At 46.7% G+C, this 20,813-nt stretch overlaps 1 protein-coding gene across 1 annotated transcript; it reads right to left on the bottom strand.

Moving 5' to 3' along the window:
• Positions 1-10,967: 10,967 nt before the first annotated feature.
• On the bottom strand, positions 10,968-20,563 carry CCDC105 (coiled-coil domain containing 105). The gene is made up of 7 exons (XM_010858349.1): positions 19,873-20,563; positions 17,925-18,029; positions 12,846-13,044; positions 12,506-12,672; positions 12,272-12,367; positions 12,070-12,183; positions 10,968-11,336 (listed from the first exon to the last, which is right to left on the bottom strand). Exons 1-7 carry the CDS (start codon positions 20,440-20,442, stop codon positions 11,085-11,087), a joined length of 1,503 nt encoding a protein of 500 aa, XP_010856651.1. The 5' UTR covers positions 20,443-20,563; the 3' UTR covers positions 10,968-11,084.
• Between the last annotated feature and the right edge of the window lie 250 nt (positions 20,564-20,813).

Below are 20,813 nucleotides of genomic sequence, written 5' to 3'. Positions count from 1 at the left end.
ATGGCTGATTCATATTGATGTTTGGCAGAATCCAACACAGTTCTGTAAAGCAATTGTCTTTCAGTTAAAAAATAAATAAATTCAAAAATAAAAAAAGAAATAAACACAAAAAGGAAAAAAATTAAAGCAAAAAAAAAAAAAAAAATTAAAGCATGGCTCCCAAACCCAGAGTCCTGGTTCAGTTGTGGCCCAACTGATTTAATGGGACTTAAGCCATGAATAGGGCTTCCCTGGTGGCTCAGATGGTAAAGAATCTGCCTGCAATGCAGGAGACCCTGGTTTGATCCCTGCGTTGGGAAGATCCTCTGGAGAAGGGAATGGCTACCCACCCCAGTATTCTTGCCTGGAGAATTCCTTGGACAGAGGAGCCTGGCAGGTTATAGTCCATGGGGTCGCAAAGAGTTGGATATAACTGAGCAAAGAACATCTTCATCATCGAACCATAAATACCAAAATTTCCCACTGTAATCATTCTAAAGAATACAACTTAGTAATATCGACTGCATTCTCAATGTTGTGTCACAATCTCTCCTATCTATTCCAGAAAATTTTCATCATCCCAAAAGGAAACCCTATACTGGTTAGGTAGTATATTTTCCCTTTCTCCCAGAACTTGCAACTAGCCAAAGGGTGGAAGCAACACAAATGTCTATCAATAGATGAGTGCGTAAACAAAATGTGGCATATCCACACCACAGATATTATTCAGACACAAAGAATAAAGTTCTGACAGACACAACAGACTTAGCGACTGAACAGCAACAACAATATGCAACAATATAGATGGATCTTAAAATCATCAAGTTCAAGTAAAAGGGGTCAGACACAAAATGTCACAAACTGTAAATTGCCGCAGGGATTTTAAAAGTCCCAGGTGACTCGGACATGTATCAGAGCTTAAAAACCACCGCCTTTTTCCATGTTGTGTTGTTCAGTAGCTAAGACATGTCTGACTCTTTGTGACTCCGTGGCCTGCAGCATGCCGGGCTTCCCTGTCCTTCACTGTCTCCCGGAGTTTGCTCAAACTCATGTCCATTGACTTGTGATGCCATCCAACCATCTCATCCTCTGCCACCCTCTTCTCCTCCTGCTTTTAATCTTTCCCAGCATCAGGGTCTTTCCTAATGAGTTGGCTCTTCGTATCATGTGGCCAAAATATTGGAATTTCAGCTTCAGCATCAGTCCTTTCAATAACTATTTAGAGTTGATTTCCTTTAGGATTGACTGATTTGATCCCTTTAAGGACTCTCAGAGTCTTCTCTAAGACTACAATTTGAAAGCATTAATTCTTCGGTGCTCAGCCTTCTGTATGGTCCAACTCTCACATTCATAAATGACTACTGGTAAAACCACAGTCAGTACAAGATTGGTGTTTAGATGTGGGTTGACATTATTCACAGTGATGGCAATGGCTTCTCAGGCCTGAAATGGACTTATTTCTCAGGCAGATGTTGTGTGAGGACACCCAGTCCCCAGGCTGCCCAGTCTCTCAGACTGTTTTGCAAAAAAGTGAGGGGAGATGGTTCATTGAACTCTCATATGTTCCTTTGACAATGTGTTTCTGTGAGTCCACAGGCATGGTGGCTGTGCTCTGCCTTCACACGTGGCCAGAGAATGGCCATGTACCCAGAGAGCTCGTACTCACCCCTGGGGCACATCTATGAATTTGCCTTTGCAGCAACAGAGCCCCTTGTCTGCCCGTGCCTCTCTTCTCATCTGTGACATCAATCCATGATTCCCTTTGGGCTTCAGGTCCTCATCTCTGGGGTCCCCTCTGCCTGTGTCGAGAGCTGCGGCCGTAAGAAGTCTTCATGATGAAAGGAGGTGGTGTTGCTCAAAGACTTGGCCACTCTCATCATCTCAGTCTCCCTTGGGGGGTAAACAAACCATGAGTGCCTGACAAGACTAGACGAGACAATATCTTGTCAGACAGGATTCTGTCGATACAGTCGTGAAATACACCCATGTGCCTCAGGCACTGGTATCAGAGTTGTGCAAGTTTTGCAATACAGTGGGGAGCAGAGTTCTGCAGCTGTCTGTTCTCAGGCACATTTGAACAATGGGAACTCAAATGCTGACAACTGTGACATAGCTCGGAGAAAACAGGTTCAGAAAACTCAGTGGGAGAAGGAGAGGGTGGGATGATTTGACAGAACAGCATTAAAACATATACATTACCATATGTAAAACAGATAACCAGTGCAAGTTTCATGTGTGATGCAGGGCACCCAAAGCCGCTGCTCTGTGACAACATGGAGAGATGGGGTGAATGGAAGAGGGGACACCTGTATTCCTATGGTCAATTCATATTGGTGTATGGCAAAAACCATCATAATAGTGTACATAATTATCCTCCAATTAAAATAAATTATAAAGAGAAAAAATATACCCTCCAAAATTCCTCTGCATACTAAATAATGATAAATTACTATAATAATCCCCCCCCCCAAAAAAAAGAAAAGTAAGTTGGCTCAACAGCGGTACAGCTGAACTCTGAGGACAGCTGTTTCGGAGTCCTGAGTCCTCTTATTTTTTCACTAGAAAACCAGCAAATTTTATTAAAATTATTAACTAGCAAAAATAACACAATTAACATATCTATTTGGTATTGTAGGCAAATCTTATGCATAAACGGTTGTAAACACATAAAATTTATTTATTTTTTAAAATTTTATTTTATTTTTAAACTTTACATAATTGTATTAGTTTTGCCAAATATCAAAATGAATCCACCACAGGTATACATGTGTTCCCCATTCTGAACCCTCCTCCCTCCTCCCTCCCCATACCATCCCTCTGGGTCGTCCCAGTGCACTAGCCCCAAGCATCCAGTATCGTGCATCGAACCTGGATTGGCATCTCGTCTCATACATGATATTTTACATGTTTCAATGTCATTCTCCCAAATCTTCCCACCCTCTCCCTCTCCCACAGAGTCCATAAGACTGTTCTATACATCAGTGTCTCAAAAATGTGGAACGCTTCATGAATTTGCGTGTCATCCTTGCGCAGGGGCCATGCTAATCTTCTCTGTGTCGTTCCAATTTTAGTATATGTGCTGCCGAAGCGAGCACTTAAGAACATTTTAAAAATGGAAATATAGTTGACATACATGTATTATTTTCAGGTGTACAACATAATGGTTCAACATTTATATCCATTGCAAAATGATCACTACAGTAAGTCTAATTACCATCTGATTATGGCCATTTTACATTTTGGGGAAGCTGAGGTACAGAGAGATTAAATAAGTTGGTCAAGGTTTCTCAATGAGTGCTTGGCAACACCAGAGTTTGAACTAATTTCTGACTTCAGTATCCATGTTCTTCACTACTTCCTGCAGAATAAAAGGATGAGGGATAAAGCTGGAAAATTAGGCAGGGGTTTCCCAGAGCAAGACAGGTCTGCCCTTTCCAGGCCACTCTGACAATCAGAGCTCAACCCAGAACACAGGGATCAGTACACCTCAAGGTACATGCTTGCATGCTCAGTCGTGTCCTACTCTTTGCGACTGCATATACTGTAGCATGCTAGGCTCCTCTGTCCATGGGGTTTCCCGGGCAAAAATACTGGAATGGGTTGCCATTTCCTCCTCCAGGGGACCTTCTTGTCCGAGGGATCAAACCTGCGTCTCCTGAATTGGCAGGCAGATTCTTTACCACTGAGCCACCTGGAAGCCATCATGGTAGCTCTCACCAAATAGGAATGTGATGGTTTGCAGGAACATGTAAGGGTTGAGTCAGAAGGTGACACAGGTGATGAACTGGGGGAGATGGGAGCAGATAGTGGCTTAGTGGTGCATGGCTATGTCTCTGGAGGAAAGAGACAAAAGGGGCTCTGGACTTCTACTAACACAAGGTGGGAACTAAAATAAATAATGTTTTAAAAAGTATATTATTTAGAAAATGTTTGACTGTTGTAACTGGCTTAAGAAATAGAAGATCATTGGGAACGCCACTCAATATTCTGTTGTTGTTCAGTTGCTAAGTTATGTCCGACTCGTTGCAACCCCATGGACTCTAGCTAGCCAGGCTCCTCTGCCCATGGGATTTCCCAGGTAAGGATACTGAAGTGGGTTGCCATTTCCTTCTCCAGGGTATCTTTCCAACCCAGGGATCGAACCGGTGTCTCCTGCATTGGCAGGTGGATTCTTTACCACTGAACCATCAGGGAAATCCTGAAAAAGAGTGGATATGTGTATATGTATTACCGAGTCACTTGACTGTATACTTGAAGCTAACGCAACATTGTAAATCAACTATAAAAAAGTGTAAAAACATCAAAATATTAGATAAAAACTTTACTTCTTGTGCTTTGTACTTACCAAATTTTTTTAATATTTATAATGTATTTGTTGTTTTGACCAAGTAAGTGCAGATAAAAATAATTGTGGGGCTTCCCCGGTGGTGCAGTGGTAAAGAATCTGTCTGAAATGCAAGAGATGTGGGTTCAATCCCTGGGTGAGGAAGATCCCCTGGAGAAAGAAGTGGCAACCCACTGCAGTATTCTTGTTCGGCAAAACCCATGGACAGAGAAGCCTGGCAGGCTACCGTGCTGGGATTGCAAAGAGTCAGACAGGACTGAGCATGCACACACTGTTACACTGGGTCTCCGTGTTTTTATTTATTTTTAGTATATAATATATTTATTTTACTTTGTGGTAAGTGAGCCTTTCTTTAGCTGCAAGAAGGAATTCAAGCATCACTTTGTAGCTTTCTAATCATCTTTCCTGTCGCTAATACTATTCCTGAATATTTAGTGAGAACATTTTAGTCGCTGTTGTTCAGTCACTAAGTCATATCCAACTCTTTGTGACCCCATGGACTGCAGCATGCCAGGCTTCCCTCTCATTCACTATCTCCTGGAGTCTGCTCAAACTCATGTCCATTGAACTGATGATGTGATTCAACCATCTCATCCTCTGCTGCCAAATTTTTCTCCTGCCCTCAATCTTTCCCAGCACCAGAGTCTTTTCCAGTGAGTTGGCTCTTCTCATCAGGTGGCCAAAAAATTGGAGCTTCAACTTCAGTACCAGTCCTTCCAATGAGTATTCAGGATTGATTTCCTTTAGGGTTAAGAGGTTTGATCTCCTTGCAGTCCAAGGGGCTCTCAAGAGTCTTCTTCAACACCACCATTCAAAAACCATCAGTTCTTTGGTGTTCAGCCTTCTTTATGATCCAACTCTCACATCCTTACATGACTACCAGAAAAATCATATTTTTGACTATACGGACCTTTGTTGGCAAAGTGATGCCTCTGCTTTTTTTTTTTTAATGAGACCATACTAGGATCCTATGAATGGAAACTTTCAAAGGGGAAAAAACTCATTAAAAATCAATATAAGCAAAATTGAATTAAATCTGTCAAATACTAAACAAACAAATAAATAAATGTTTTAATAAAATTGAATTTACCACCAAGTTACTGTGATACAAATTTGGTCACTGTCTAATTATTGTGATGCCAAGTAATCATGCATGAATAGTCATGTGTGATTGGAAAGTCAGAGAAGAGTTCTCAGTGTCCAGAGGACAGTAAGGAAGCCCATCAGATCTGGACTGTTTTCTCTTTTGTAGCCTCAAGAATGGGTCACTTTGCCAAAAGCCTTCCCTGTTAGTCAAGCAATCTGTGTTTCTTTAAAAACCTATAATCTAACTAATACAGAATTTGGTACCAGGATAAAAGTATTTTCTTAAGAGAACCCCAAATTTATGACACTGCCTTGGCATGTGTGCATGTGTGCTTGTTCAGTTGCTCACTCATATCTGACTCTTGTGACCCCACGGACTGTAGCCCAACAGGCTCCTCTGTACATGGGATTATCTTGGCAAGAATACTGGAACGGGTTGCCATTTCCTCCTCCAAAGGTTCTTCCCGATTCAGGGATCGAAACTGTGTCTCCCACACTGACAGGTGGATTCTTTACCACTGAGCCACCTGGGAAGCCCTGGCTTGGTATAGTGATTCTTAATGGTATAATGATTTTTGCTGCTGCTGCTGCTAAGTCGCTTCAGTCGTGTCCAACTCTGTGCGACCCCATAGACTGCAGCCTACAAAGCTTCTCTGTCCATGGGATTCTCCAGGCAAGAACACAGGAGTGGGTTGCCATTTCCTTCTCCAATGCATGAAAGTGGAAAGTGAAATCAGTGGCAATTCTACAAATTTACCCCTCCACCTGGGACATTTGACATAGCCTATGAATGTTTTAGATTGTCTTCAGTTGGAGGGAGATGTTACTGGCATTCAGTGGGTCAAAGAGGCAGCTAAATATTCCACAATATATAGGACACACCCCAATACAAACCCAATACAAAGTAGTATTTGGCCCCAAATGTCAGCAGTACCATGATTGAGAAACCCTGGCTTAGCAGTACGTGACAAGGGTGCATGTTCACATGCTGGAAAGCTAGTCATTCATGTGCTACTGTGATAAAAACATTTGGTAAGACTGTTCATTACAATGTATACAGAGCCTGGGGATCTAAAGGAAATGTTTTTTGAAAAATTTAAAATGTTGGAGTGTGTGGACTCCTTGCTGCTGTCAGCGTGTGTTCATGCTCAGTTGTGTCTGACTCTTTGCGACCTCATGGACTGTAGCCCATCAAAAGTTCCTCTGTCCATGGGGATTCTCCAGGCATGAATACTGCAGTGGTTGCTGCTTCCCTCTCCAGGGCATCTTCCCTACCCAGGGATTGAACCCACGTCTCCTGCATTGGCAGGCAGGTTCTTTACCACTGAACCACCAGTGTTTATTATACATTTATTTTCATGTATTTATATGCTTTTTCTGCCTTTAAAAGAAATGAAAAGGAAAACATTTTTGTGGGTCCCTCCTTTAGTGTCTGCTGTAGCCAGTGCAGAAGCTGGCCCTGGGAAGTTGGCAGCAGGGATGGAATGCATTTCAAACACTGGTGTGCATCAGACTTACGATAAATGCAAATTCCTAGACCTCGCCTCCTGAGATTCAGATTCTCTAGGTCTGGAGTGTGGCCTAGGAATCTGCATCTTTGGCAGGCACTGTAGGTATTCTTATGCAAATGATACCTGGACAGTTCTTGGGAAGCAGTGCAGAATCTCCTTGTGAGGACATCCCCACACATTTAAAAGTCCAGACTTAACCCCTCATTTGTTAGGTGGCATTTTAAGTCTTTTTGTGCGTGCTCAGTCACTAAGTCATGTCCAACTTTTTTGTGACCCCCATGGACTGTAGCCCACCAGGCTCCTCTGTCCAGAGTATTTTCCAGGTAAGAATACTGGAGCGTGTTGCTGTTTCCTCCTCCAGGGGATCTTCCCAACCCAGGGATTGAACCTGCGTCTCCTGTATCTCCTACATTGGCAGGTGGGTTCTTTTACTATTGAGTCACCATTGCTTTATTTCTTTAACTCTAACATGGGGTTGAGGACACTTACTTTTAGTATCATTGAGAGGCCTCCTGGGTGCCTAGGACTCGACTTAGGAGCACCAGCTGAAATATGAGCTCTAAAGCAACCTAGAGAGTTGTGCAAAAAATGCTTTCAGGGAACATTGGGTGAGCTGAGGTGACAAACTGGGGCTATGTTGTTTAGGATGAGGGTTGCAGGTGGCAACCCAGAGGATAAAGCATCATATGCAAGGGGAATATTCGCATCCCCATGTGATGTCTCTGGGAGAAGATGGATGGACAAAGACACAGACAAAGGGGACAGTCCCCAGGCTCAGGAAGAACCCCTGAGAGGCTCAGAAGTCAGAAGAGTGATGATGGCTCTATGCCTCAGGAGATTGAGGGGAGTGTTTCAACAGACTCCCTTTCTCTTTGACTTTGACCATTAGGGAAGGAGAGGAGATAGAGACATCAATTCCCCCAGTATCTGCATGGTGAAGGGCTTCCCAGGCTTTGTGGTAAAGAATCCATCTGCCAATGCAAGAGATGCGGGTTTCATCCTTAGGTCAGGAAGATCCCCTGGAGAAGGAAATGGCAACTCACTCCAGTATCCTTGCCTGGGAAATCCCATGGATAGAAGAGCCTGGTGGGCTATAGTCCATGCAGTCGCAAGAGAGTCAAACATGACTTAGCGACTAAACAACAACCCTTAATAATATATTGTTCAATGAAAGTATATTAGACATTAATGTGAGTTATTACTATTGAACTCAAGGCCAACAGCGCCATAACTTGTGCCTTAAGGGAGCTTGTGTAACACATGCATTTTCTCTGTAAGGCACGTGCCAGCTTTCTTGCACTTAGGGTCACCATACGGCATTTTGGCATGACAGGGGCAATTTGAAACAGTGAAACTGGCAACAAAAAGCGCTCACACACATACACACACAAATGTGTCATAAATTGGACTCAAAAGGGACGCTTGTTTAAGGATGAGACCTAAAACAGAAAGGCAGAGTGTTGCCTTGTTGGACCCTCTGGGAATGTGAGGTCCAGACACAAAAAAATTTTTTTCCTGTTCTTTACATACCTGCAAATAACCCAGAAAGCACCACATATACTGGGGGTTAGGAGTAAATTTTAGTGAGTTGGGTTAATTCACGAATACAGAATCTTTGAATAATGGAGATCAATGGTCATTTTTTTGTTAAAATTCCTTCAAATCATGTGTGCTGCTTCCTGTTGGCGTCTGAATGGGTATATGGAGGGGGTGCCTGAAGAACAATCCTGGGGAAACTGGAGCCCCAGGGAACCCCAGGAGGCCCCTGACTGTGAAGTCCCTCTTGAGATAAGGGAGCTGACTGTGATGCCCAAGGACTCTTGAGTAGTTACTTCTGGTTTGAATCCCCTGCCCCTGCTCCTCAGCTGAGCACACAACTCTCCCTTTTTTCTTGGGTATTTCCCTGTCAAGTGAGCATAATTTGCTCCACCTCCACTTGGTTGTTAGGGTGAGCCCATGGATGTCTGTAGCCTGGAGCAAGAGAGAAAGAACATGGACTCAGATCCAGGTTTAAATCCTGCTTTGTCCTTTGTTGGCTCTATGACCCTGGGCAAATAATTTCACCTTCCTGAACTTTGTTTCCTTCTCTGTAAAATGTTGGCTGGGCTCAGTTGTGTCCAAGGGGCTATGCCAAAAAGATTGTATTTGTGATGGTCATTCTTAGCCTATGCACGGTCAGTTTCATGAGAGAGGGATCACGTGTGTCTTGGTCCTTGCTGTACAGTCTCTGGCATGAAGCAGTTGCTTGCGAAGTATTTGTGGCTTGAATGAACACCCCTTATTCTGTGTCTACCACACCCTGAAATCTTCCTGTGAGAGCAGATGATTATCACAGCTTAGTGTGAGTAGTTCTGTGATGGGAGGGTGTCCAAAAGAACACAGAAGAGAAACTGAGCTATGCCTGAATGAGTGGGTGCAATCAGGTGGGCTTCCTGTAGGAGGCCACCCTAGAGCTGCAGTATATCTATGGCTGATTCATGTTGAGGTTTGACAGAAAACAGCAAAACTCTGTAAAGCAATTATCCTTCAATAAAAAATGAATTAATAATAATAATAAAAAGGATGACACAGGTTGCACTCCATCAAATTGTAAGTTCCTTGAGAGCAGAGACTATGTAAGCCTTGCTCACTGCTTCACTCTCAGCACCTGGCTCAGAACCTGGCACTTCCCAACGCCCCCCCCCCCATATTCTTTTTTTTAAATTTATTTTTAATTGGAGGATAATTGCTTCACAATGTTGTGTTGTTTTCTGCTGTACAACAACGTGAATCAGCTGTAAGTATACAATATATCCCCTGTCTCCTGAGCATCCTTTCTACACCCCCCCATCCCACTTCTCTAGGTTATCACAGAGCACTGAGCTCCCTTTGTTACACAGCAGCTTCCCACTAGCTATCTGTTTTGCACATGTTATTGTGTATATTTCACTGCTACTCTCTCAGTTCATCCCACCCTCTCCTTCCCCTACTGTGTCCACAAGTCTAGAACCTGGCACTTTATAAGGGCTTAATAAGTGAATGAAGGAGGCTGTAAAATTTGGAGAAGCAATATCCACCGCCCTCCCCCTGCCCCGCCCCCCTCCCTGGTAAATGGAGATAAGGGCAATGGAAAGCAGGGAGGGCTGAATTGGACCTCCTTATGGGCTTCCCTTGTGGCTCAGCTGGTAAAGAATCTGCCTGCAATGCGGGAGACCTGGGTTCAATCCCTGGGTTGGGAAGATTCCCCTGGAGAAGGGAATGGCTGCCCACTCCAGTATTCTGGCCTGGAGTATTCCATGGACTGTATAGTCCATGGGGTCACAAAGAGCTGGACACTCACTGAGTGACTTTCATTTTATGGAGTTGCTTGGGGTCTGGGAAAATAAACAGCCTCCACTAGAGAGAGCTCCAGAGGAGGAAATTATATCCCTGAGTGTGTGTTTTGTCAATAAAGGCAGAATCCCAGTTCTGCTTAGAGAGCAAGCTGTAGAGTCAGGTATTAAAATTCCAGTTCTTCTAATGACTAGCTGTGTGACCTCTGGCATCTTCTTAACCTCATTGTGTTTCACTTTCCTCAAGTGTAAAATGGGAATAATAATTCATTTGCAGTTAAGGATGTTTTATATACAGTCACCATTCTCCTATTCCCTTACAACAAGCCTCCAAAGTTAACGCTACAATTCTACATTTTACAGGCTTGGAGACACTGAGGCCAGAGACAAGTAGTGACTTGACTAAGGCCACATAATCTGAAATTGGGGAGCCGGGATTTGAACCCCCAAAATACAGTGGCCAAATCCATCCTATCATTAATAACTTCCAGGATGCATAGCCTATAACGTGCTGTAATTAAGTGATCAGCTGGCTCAGATGGTAAAGACTCTGTGCACAAAGCAGGAGACCCATGTTCCATCCCTGGGCCGGGAAGACCCCCAACCCACTCCAGAACTCTTGCCTGGGAGATCCCTTGGACAGAGGAACATGGCTGGCTACAGTCCATGGGGTCGTGAGAGTTGGACTCGACTTAGCCACTAAACCACCACCAGGACCACGAGCCTAATAAGTGGTAATTATGCATTCTCGTTTTTAATTATAATTCTGCTAGAGGGCGCTCTGAGGGCGAAGGGGGTCAGGAGAGAGGGAGGGCCACTGGGCTGAGGCCTGTTGGGGCAGGGGTTCGCCTGTCACTTGGTGATAGCGGTGTTGGACTTCACGCGCGGTGGCGTGCGTGGGTCCCAGTCATTAACCAGGCGCTGCGCTTGCTCGTAGCACACGTGCGGGTGCCGCTGGCGGAGGCGCAGGCGCACCACGCTGTAGTCCACATCGTGCCCGATCTTCTTGCAGTTGAAGCTCCAGGTCAGCTTCTTGCGCATGGAGAGCAGCTCATCCAGGTTCTTTTCCACGTGCGAGATGTGGCGCTGCAGCTTGTCAGTGCCCTGGACACGAGAAGGGGCAGTGTTGGGAGACAGGCGAGCCAGAGCGTGGTGCTATCTAGGATGGGCGGGCACACCTGGGCCAGGTATGCGTGTAAAAGGACGACAGCTGAAGAGGGCATGGGCCTCAGGTTGGGGGGGCGCACATCTGAGTCAGGTGTGCGTGTGGAAGGACCTCGCCTGGGTAGGAGCACCCCTAGGAGGGGAGAGCCTAGAATGGGGTTGGGGGTTACACACCTGGGCCTGAATGTACTTGAAAAGAACCTGTGACAGGGCGTGTATGAAGAAGGGGACGCTCATGAAGGTGAGGGGAGGGGCAGACCTTGGATAGAAGTAGGGTAGAGACTGGGGGAATTTATTTGAGATGGGTGTGAGTATTAAGCTTCCCAGGTGGCTCAGTGGTAAAGAATCCGCCTGCCAATGCAAGAGATGCAGGAGACCCAGGTTCCATCCCTGGGATGGGAAGATCCCCTGGAGGAGGAAATGGCAACCCACTCCAGTATTCTTGTCTGGAAAATCCCATGGACAGAGGAGCCTGGTGGGCTGCACCCATAGGGTAGCAAAGAGTTGGACTCTACTGAGCACGCTGCACATGTGGGTACTGAAGGCATCCTCCTGGGGGCGGGGGGAGCTGAAGGACTCACAGACCTGGGTCAGGTGTCTCACCTGGGCTGTGTGCTTGAGAAAGGAGTCTTACCAGGGCAGGGCCTGGCGGGAGGGACTGAGAGGGGCTTACCTGGGCGAGGCGTGCGGCCTCCGGAAGTTGGGTGCCCACATGTCTCTGATACATGCGAACCAGAGGTCTGTCCAGTTTCTCTCGAGTCTCCAGGTGACTTTTGGACAGAGGACCCTGGCGGAGTGCGGTGTGCAGAGCCATGAGGTTTGACCTCCCGGACGCCCCTGGCCGCATCCCCGCAGACCCTTTCCCCTAAACCTACCTTGATGAGGCCGCGGGTGATGTACATCTCCTGGTTGAATTTCGTGCACCGGTGGATCGTTCCCCTCATGAGTCCTAAGGTCATGTTCAGTCTATCCTGGGTGGGTGGGAGCACAGCGCGGAATCACACCAGCTTCGGGTCCCCTTTCTGCCTACGTCCCTCCACCCCCAACCCCCCATACTATAGCATTCTAGACTCGAGCCGCCAACCGGGAGCGGCGCTAGCAGGGCGCACCTTCAGCTCCAAGGTCTCGCGCATTTTCTGCGCTAGCGAGGCGCACACGCGGTCGCTTATCTGTTGCTGTTGCTCTCGGATGTCCTCCTCGTTCTTTGCCATATCTAGCAAAGTGTCCTTGGACTCCATTAACAGTCGCTTGGCTTCGTACAGCGCCGTGGCGCACTCTGCAGGAGTTGGGGGGAGGTGTGTGTGTATGCGTGTGTTAGGCACTCAGTCATGTCTGACTGTTTGCGACCCCATGGAGTGTAGCCAGCCAGGCTCCTCTGGCCGTGAAGTGGGGGAGCAGTTGGGCACCAAGGGCACCCACTATACTGGACTCATTTCTGCGCGGTTTTACCTGGGGTATAGGTGCCCACAGGGTCTGGAGGCGGGGTTTTCAGGCCCTGTGTGCGCGGAGTGGGGACTCGGGAGATGTTCACCCAAGAGTGGCGGCCTGCCTGCTCCAGAACCTTGTCCAGTGGCTGGTTCATTAGCTCCACAGCTTGGAGCCTCTCCTTACAGCAGAAGACCAGAGCATCACGACAGGAGGCCAGGGTCTGGGAGCGAGGAAGGAGAGGCAGAGAAGGTCAATTGTAAGCTGGAAGATAGGGGAAAGTGACTGAAAGTGGGGCTTCCTAGGTGGCTCAGTGGTAAAGAATCCACTTGGAGATGCTTGTTTGATCCCTGGGTTGGAAAGATCCTGTGGAGAAGGAAATGACAACCCACTCTTGCCTGGAAAATCCATAGACAGTGAAGCCTGGTGGGTTTAGTCCATGGAGTTGAAAACGAGTTGAACATGATTTAATGATTGAACAACAATAAACAAAAGTTCTCCAGCCAGGGATCGAACCTGCATCCCCTGCTTAACCACTGGACCACCAAGAAAGACCCTATCTTTTTTTTTTTTTTAATAAAACTGTATTGGAACATGGCCATGCTCATTCATGTACATATTGTTTCTGGCTATTTATGTACTCCACTGTCTAAATTAAGTATGATCTTCCTCAAGTTACAACAGGGTTACATCCCAGTAAACACATTGTAAGTTGAAAATATTATGTTGAAACGCATTTAATACACTTAACCTTATTGGATATCATAGCTTAGCCTAACTTACCTTAAATATGCTCAGAACACTTACATTAGTCTATAGTTGGACAAAATCTTCTACTGCTGCTAAGCCGCTTCAGTCGTGTCCGACTCTGTGTGACCCGATAGACAGCAGCCCATCAGCCTCCCCCGTCCTTAGGATTCTCCAGGCAAGAACACTGGAGTGGGTAAGATCATCTAATACAAGGCCTATTTCCTAATAAAGTGTTTAATAGTTCATGTAATTTATCGAATACTGTACTTAAAGTGAAAAACAGAATGGTTGTATGGGCACAGAATAGCTAGAAAGGCATCAGTTATTTACCCAGTGGTTGACTGGGAACTGTGACTCACTGCTGCTGCCCAGATCAGGTGAGAGTATTGTACTGCATATTGCTAGCTCAGAAAAAGATAAAAATTCAAGATTAGAATTACAGTTTCTACTGAATGTGTATCATTTTGCACCAGAGGACCATCTATAATTGTGACAGAGATTGTATTGCACACAAAGCTTAAAAAATTAACTACCTGACTCTTTAAGAACAAGCTTTTGAAATTTGAAATGTCATATACACAGAATCATACAGAGTGTACTTTTACATCCAGCTTCTTTTGCTGAATATTATTTCTTTGGGATTCATCCATTTGGGTAAAAAATGGATATAAAGTCTTTCATTCATTAATTCAAATGTTCATTAAGCCCTTACTGTATTCTAGGAATTGTGCTAGGTTGCAGGGATGCCCTGGGGGAAAATGACCCAGTTTCTGACCACAAGTGTGCAGATAAGATTGACTAGTGAGTGAATCAGAGAAATGGGGATTATCTGGAAGGGTGGGATCAAAAGATTAATTTGGCTGTGCTGGGTTTTAGTGGAAGCATGCTAGTTCCCTGATCTGGGATCAAACCCATGCCCCTTGCAGTAGAAGCATAGTCTTAACCTGTGGACCACCAGGGAAGTACATATTTTCTATGAAAAATCTAGACAGCATATTAAAAAGCAGAGACATCACTTTGCCAACAAAGTGATAGTCAAAGCTATGGTTTTTCCAGTAGCCATGTAAGGATGTGAGAGTTGGACTTTAAAGAAGGCTGAACACCAAAGAATTGATGCTTTCAAATTGTGGTGCTGGAGAGGACTCTTGAGAGTCCCTTGGACTGCAAGGAGATCAAACCAGTCAATCCTAAAGGAAATCAGTCCTATATTCATTGGAAGGACTGATGCTGAAGCTCCAATACTTTGGCCACCTGATGCAAAGGGCGACTAATTAGAAAAGACCCTGATGGTGGGAAAGATTGAGGACAGGAGGAGAAGGGGGCGGCAGAGGATGAGATGGTTGTACGTCATCACTGACTCAATGGACATGAATTTGAGCAATTTCTGGGGGACACTAGAGGACAGAGGAGCCTGGTGCGCTACAGTTCATAGGGCCTCGAAGAGGCATGATTTACTGACTGAATGACAACAACAAAAAATAGATGAAAATTAGCCACTTAAACCATTTTAAGTGTACAGTTCAGTAGCAGTTAAGTATATTCACAGTGTAACCATTACCACTGTCCATTTCCAGAACTTTTTATCATCCTAAGTAGATCTGTGTCCATTAAAGGATAATCCCCCATTTGTTCACTGTTGAGAGTGATCTGATGAAGAAAGAAATATTTATGATGTAGGAGAAGTGGGAGGAGGTGGGTATAGTAGATAGATGGAGTTATAGGTTGGTAGAGGAAAAATGAGAGAAATTCTCTTCTGTGGTTTCCATGCATTGGGGTCATTCTTTGAAAATGAAGAAAGAGCAGGGAGTTGGACAGATATGAAGGAAGAGAAGGTATGAAATAACTTGCACAATGGGACAGCAAGTCTTCCAGAGACACATGTGAGATTTTTGGGAACCCTCTTACTGTCAATTTGAGATTTAAGTTCATGATTTTAAGTTGAAAGGGCTTCCCTGGTGGCTCAGTGGTGAAAAGCCCACCTGCAGTGCAAGAGATGTGGCTCAATCCCTGGGTCAGGAAGATCCCCTGGAGAAGGAAATGACAACCCACTCCAGTATTATTGCCTGGGAAGTCCTGTGGACAGAGGAGCCTGGCAGGCTACAGTCCATGGGGTTGTCATAAAAAGAATCGGGCCAGATTTAGTGACTAAACAACACAACAACACTCTCTTGGGTTTCCCTCTGTCTGTCTTTTCCCACCCCCCTATTTCATTTTCTCTCTTGCAAGCCCTTCCCTACCAGGGCCACCTTCAGGGTCTTCTCCCTTGTCTGTTTCAGACTTACTTAAGGATTTTTCAGGATCACCAGATAAAGGAATATGACAGCAGCCTGGAGGTACAATATTGTTGTTGTTCAGTCCCCCAGTCATGTCTGACTCTTTGTGACTCCATAGACTGTAGCACACCAGGCCTCCCTGTCCCTCACCATCTCCCAAAGTTTGCCCAAGTTCATGTCCATTGGATCCTGGCAGGCTACAGTCCATGGGGTCACTGAGTCGGATACAAGGAGTGACTAAGTAAGTACACACAGCGCATGTCCATTGCATCGGAGGTATAATAAGTTGAGTGCAATTAAGGTTCAGCACCACGGACAGTGGCGCACCAGCTCCTAACTCCACCCACTTTCCCCTAACTCCACCCTCCCAACCCTGGCTGGTCCCTAATTTGAATGACCCTTTAATGTGAATTCCTGGAGGGCAAGGCCTGTTCACAACTTGTCCCACCTGCCAAACACAGTGCCTGGGACACCAGGGTATTGGATTAATATTTGTCAAATGGATAAGTCACAAGTGCATACAGGCTCCTTGAAACCTACTTTCATGTCTCCATTAGTGATATCATAAAGAAATCCTTGTTGCAAGAGTGAAGGATGCAGTGAGGGACCATCTCTGAATGGAGCTGATAAAGATGAACACATAATACAGAGTAAAGAGCTCAAGGCACCTGAGTTGAAACATGAGGAAGTTCTCACACTTCTGGGTACATATATAAAGGAAATCAGGAACTTGAAGGGAAATAACTCTCATGCACATTTTAGCATTGTCAGTTGAGACATAGAAACAATCTAAATGTCTGTTGACAGATGAATGGATAAAGAAAATATGATATTATATATACACATATATATAAAATATAGTAATTTTCAGTAGTAGCAATAGTGAAAGTCGCTCGGTCATGTCTGACTCTTTGTGACCCCATACAGTCCATGGAATTCTCTAGGCTACTGGAGTGGGTAGCCTTTCCCTTCTCCAGAGGATCTTCCCGACCCAGGAATTGAACTGGGGTCTCCTGCATTGCAGGCAGATTCTTTACCAACTGAACTATCAGGGAAGCCAATTAGTAGTAGCGATATTTTTATATTAATACAATTACTATACTAATAATTGTACTATATAGCGGGACTTGCCTGCTGGTCCATGGTTAAGAATTCATCTGCCAATGTAGAGGACATGGGTTCCATTTCCGATCTGGGAAGATCCCACATGAAGTGGGGCAACTGAGCCCTTGTGCTGCAACTCCTGAAACTTTGAGCCACAACTGCTGAAGCCTGTGAACCTAGAGCCTGTGCTCTGCAACAAGAGAAGCCACAGCAATGAGAAGCCCGTGCACTGCAACTAGAGAGTAGCCCCACTCACTGCAACTTGAGAAAGCCCTTGTGCAGCAACAAGACCCAGCACAGCCAAAAATAAATATATTTTTTAAAAGAAATAAAAATACATACAAAATTTAAAATAGTAAATTTACCTCTCTAAATCTGGAGGAAAAATATACACCTGAACTGACTAGCTAGCTGACTGAACCACTGGCTAGCTCCATAACTTGGGTGGGGTCACATCTTTATGAGTTTCGAATTCCCCATCTCTAATGAGAATCATAGTTTCTATTTCACAGGAGGGTTTTAAGGACTTAACAACAGGACAGGGCGTGGCACAGAGGGGCATGCTTAGTCACTCAGTCATGTCTGACTCTTTGAAACTGCATGGACTATAGCCCACCAGGCTTCTCTCTCCCTGGGATTCTCCAGACAAGAATTCTGGAGTGGGTTGCCATTCCCTTCTCCAGGGGATCTTCCCAACCCAGAGATGGAACCTGTTTCTCCTGCATCACAGGTGGATTCTTTACCATCTGAGCCACTAGGGCACAGAGGCATTATTTTGAGGCCCAATTTCATCTCTCAGAGCTTCAGTCTTTCCATTTCCTAAAGTGGAAATACAGTGAATGTCAGGTCAGGGTGGGACAGGTGGGTGGCTTGAAGGATTTGCTGTTGCTACAATCCCCAAGGTTAAAGCTGTTTGCCCATTAGGCAGCCAAGGGTCCCCTCCAATCCCCTTAACCAGGCCCCAGGTGTCCCAAACCTTGAGCAAGGCCTCTGATTTTTCCATATCTGTCTCCATCTTCCTCTTCATGCTTTTTAGCTCCTCCTTTTCCCAGGTAAGCATACTGTCAGCTTTGTCAGAGATCTGGCAAACAAGGAGAGAATTTTTCACACTTGTGGGAGAGGGCTGGAGGGGAAGGAAAGCTCTTTTTCTAGAATAGTACAGAGTTTGCCAACCTTATAAACTCTGGGTTTGGGGAATGGAGTTGGGGGCATTCTCACGTTTTGGGGATCTCACTCTCTGAGAAGCATTTACCCTTTTAGGAAGCTCTCACCAGGGCTTCTCCGTGGCTCAGATGGTAAAGAATCCACCTATGATGCAGGAGACCCAAATTAGATCCCTGGGTAGGGAAGATCTCCTGGAGAAAGGAATGGCAACCCACTCCAGTATTCTTGCCTGGAGAATTCCATGGACAGAGGAGACTGGTGAGCTATATATAGTCCACAGAGTCCTAAAGAGTTGGATGAGACTGGGTGACTAACTTTCACTTGGGGGAGGTCTTACCCTCTACAGAGCAGGGCCGGGGGCTTCTTCCTTTTACAGATAGGAGCCCAGTGAGCTGGGATGGAGATGACTTAACTTGGGGGGAGGTTATCATTGCTCTTTGGGGCTGAGGGGCTCCCCCTTCCTTGGTGATAGTCTTATCCTCTCTCCCAGGCTACAAGTGGAGGAGTCTCATCATAATGATGATGGGGTTTGCCCTTTTGAGGGCTTATTGTCTGGATTTGGGGGCTGGGACTCGGAAACCCACCCTATGTGTGTGCGTGGGGTGGTCTCATATCTCCCCAGGGAGGCTGGAATATTGTCCCCTTTGGGGATGGCTGTCGAGGATTTCACTTTAGGGGAAGGATTTTACCAGGGCTGGGACTAGAGGTTCTCACTCTTTCCTCCTGGCTAGGGGTTTAGCTCTCAGGTACAGGTCTAAGGAGTCTGAGGGTCTCAGTCTTTAGGCAGGACCTGTCCCTCTTCTAATTCTAACCCTAACCCCTGTGAGGCCTGGGGTGGGGTTCTCATTCCCTGAGGCTGGGGGGTGTTTTTGGTGCATGAATGCTCAGTTATGTCAGACTCCTTGTGATGTTATGAACTGCAGCACACCAGGCTCCGCTGTCCATGGCAAGAATATTGAAGTGGGTTTCCATTTCCTCCCCCAGGGGATCTTCCTGACTGAGGGATGCAACCCATGTCTCTCCTGTATTGGCAGGTGGATTCTTTACCACTGAGCCACCTGGGAAGCCTAGGGGAGCGGGGAGTTGGTTAGGGTTTAAAAAAATATTATGAAGAGAATTATCTCTTGGGACTAGAACATCACTCACTACTCAGCTGGGGGCTTCTTGTGTGTTTTCAGTGGGGTTGGGGGGCTTGGGGCACTGAGGGTCTCATGCATGGGGGAGAGTTTCACCCTCTTGTCTAGGCCGGGAGTGGTAGATTTTACTTTTTGGTAAATCTAGCTTCTTGTCTGACTCAAGGGTCCCACCTTCTCTCCCTAGTAGGGAGACTGAGAGATATCTCCCTCTAGGGCAAGGTTTCCCTGGTGGTTCAGATGGTAAAGAATCTGCCTGCCATGCAGGAGACCGGTTTGATCCTTGGGTGGGGAAGACCCCCTGGAGGAGGGCATGGCTACCCATTTCAGTATTCTTGCCTGGAGAATCTCATGGACAGACGAGCCTGGCGGGCTATAGTCCATGGACTGGAGAAAGAGTCGGACATGACAGAACGACTAACACTTCTGGGGCAAGGGATTTGAGGATCGCATCCGTTTGGGAGGATCTCTGTCTCTGGGACTGGGAACCAAGGCATCTCATCTTGGGGTGGATTTGGGCCTGTGATGGGGGAGTGTTTCCTCTCTAGGGTGGATTTTGCCCACTCTGCGCATCTGGGAGCGGAGGCCTGAGTCTTTGCGGCTGGCCTGGGGGGGGGGGGGTCCCACCGTCTCAGATTTGGGCCGGTAGCTCCGCAGCTTGACGCTCTGCTGGTTAATCAGCAGTGCTTTGCGCACTTCGCTGAGTCTGCGGTCCGTAGCCTCGCGCTGGCGCTGCAGCAGCCGCAGCTGCCCATTGATCTGGTGCTGCGCGCGGCCAAGGCGGGCGGCGGTGAGGCGCGCCCCGCGAGCGTGAGCTTGCACCACCTCGGCGGTCTGCAGGGCCCGCGCGTCACGGTGCATGGGCAGCGGCAGGCGGGCATGCCAGGCAGGCGGCTTCATCTTGCTCTTCCACAGCGTAACGCCCTCGCCCGGCGGTGGCTTCTCCATGGTGCTGCCCCCTTTGAGCATCTCCACACGAAAGCGCCAGGGCAGAATGTAGGCGGCCCGGCAGAGGTGGTGCGCCACGTGTGGGTCCCGCACACTCTCGTTGGGTTGCCACATGGTCACCGCCTCTTGCCCGCAGCGGTCGGTCAGCTGGTGTGCCTCCTCTGCCAAGGCCCTGGTCGCCTCGCGCCATGCTGGATGCCCAACGCGCGTGTCCTGGCTGTGCTCCACCGGGGGTATCAACACGGGCATGATCCCTGTTTGGTGTCCTGGCCTGGCCTGAGATCCTTGCCTGGGGGGCAGGGACCCCCCTCAACGACATGCAACTCCTTCCTGGCCTGAGAAGTTTGTGAAACAGAGCACTCTTGACTATGACGACCAACCGTGGAAACGGCATAGGCGGAGTTCCAAAAGTGGGGGAGGGGAAAGGCTACAGGGAGGGGCTGGATGGAATCTTTGGTTTGGAGCTAGGCAGAGACAACTTGGAATCCTGGCTCCTTGAGAAAGGTTCTACCATATCGAGCCCAGCTCTCCCTGTTGCTCCTTACCCTACATGGATGAGGCGGCTCTGTTGTTCCGGCTCTGTTGTTCAGTCGCCAAGTTGTGTCCGACTCTTTGTGACC

This window comes from Bison bison, unplaced genomic scaffold, assembly GCF_000754665.1.
Source record: "Bison bison bison isolate TAMUID 2011002044 unplaced genomic scaffold, Bison_UMD1.0 scf7180017864386, whole genome shotgun sequence".
NCBI classification, from domain to species: Eukaryota; Metazoa; Chordata; class Mammalia; order Artiodactyla; family Bovidae; genus Bison; species Bison bison.
Note: the sequence above shows the minus strand (reverse complement) of the source record. Positions and strands in the feature narration are given on the sequence as shown.

Excerpts from the sequence above, each read along its gene's own strand:
- CCDC105 (XM_010858349.1), bottom strand. The coding sequence starts at position 20,442 with ATGCCCGTGTTGATACCCCCGGTGGAGCACAGCCAGGACACGCGCGTT. Across the intron at positions 18,030-19,872 it reads ACCGGCCCAAATCTGAGACG|ATCTCTGACAAAGCTGACAG; the intron begins GTGGGACCCCCC and ends CTTGTTTGCCAG. Across the intron at positions 13,045-17,924 it reads AATCAGAGGCCTTGCTCAAG|ACCCTGGCCTCCTGTCGTGA; the intron begins GTTTGGGACACC and ends CCTCGCTCCCAG.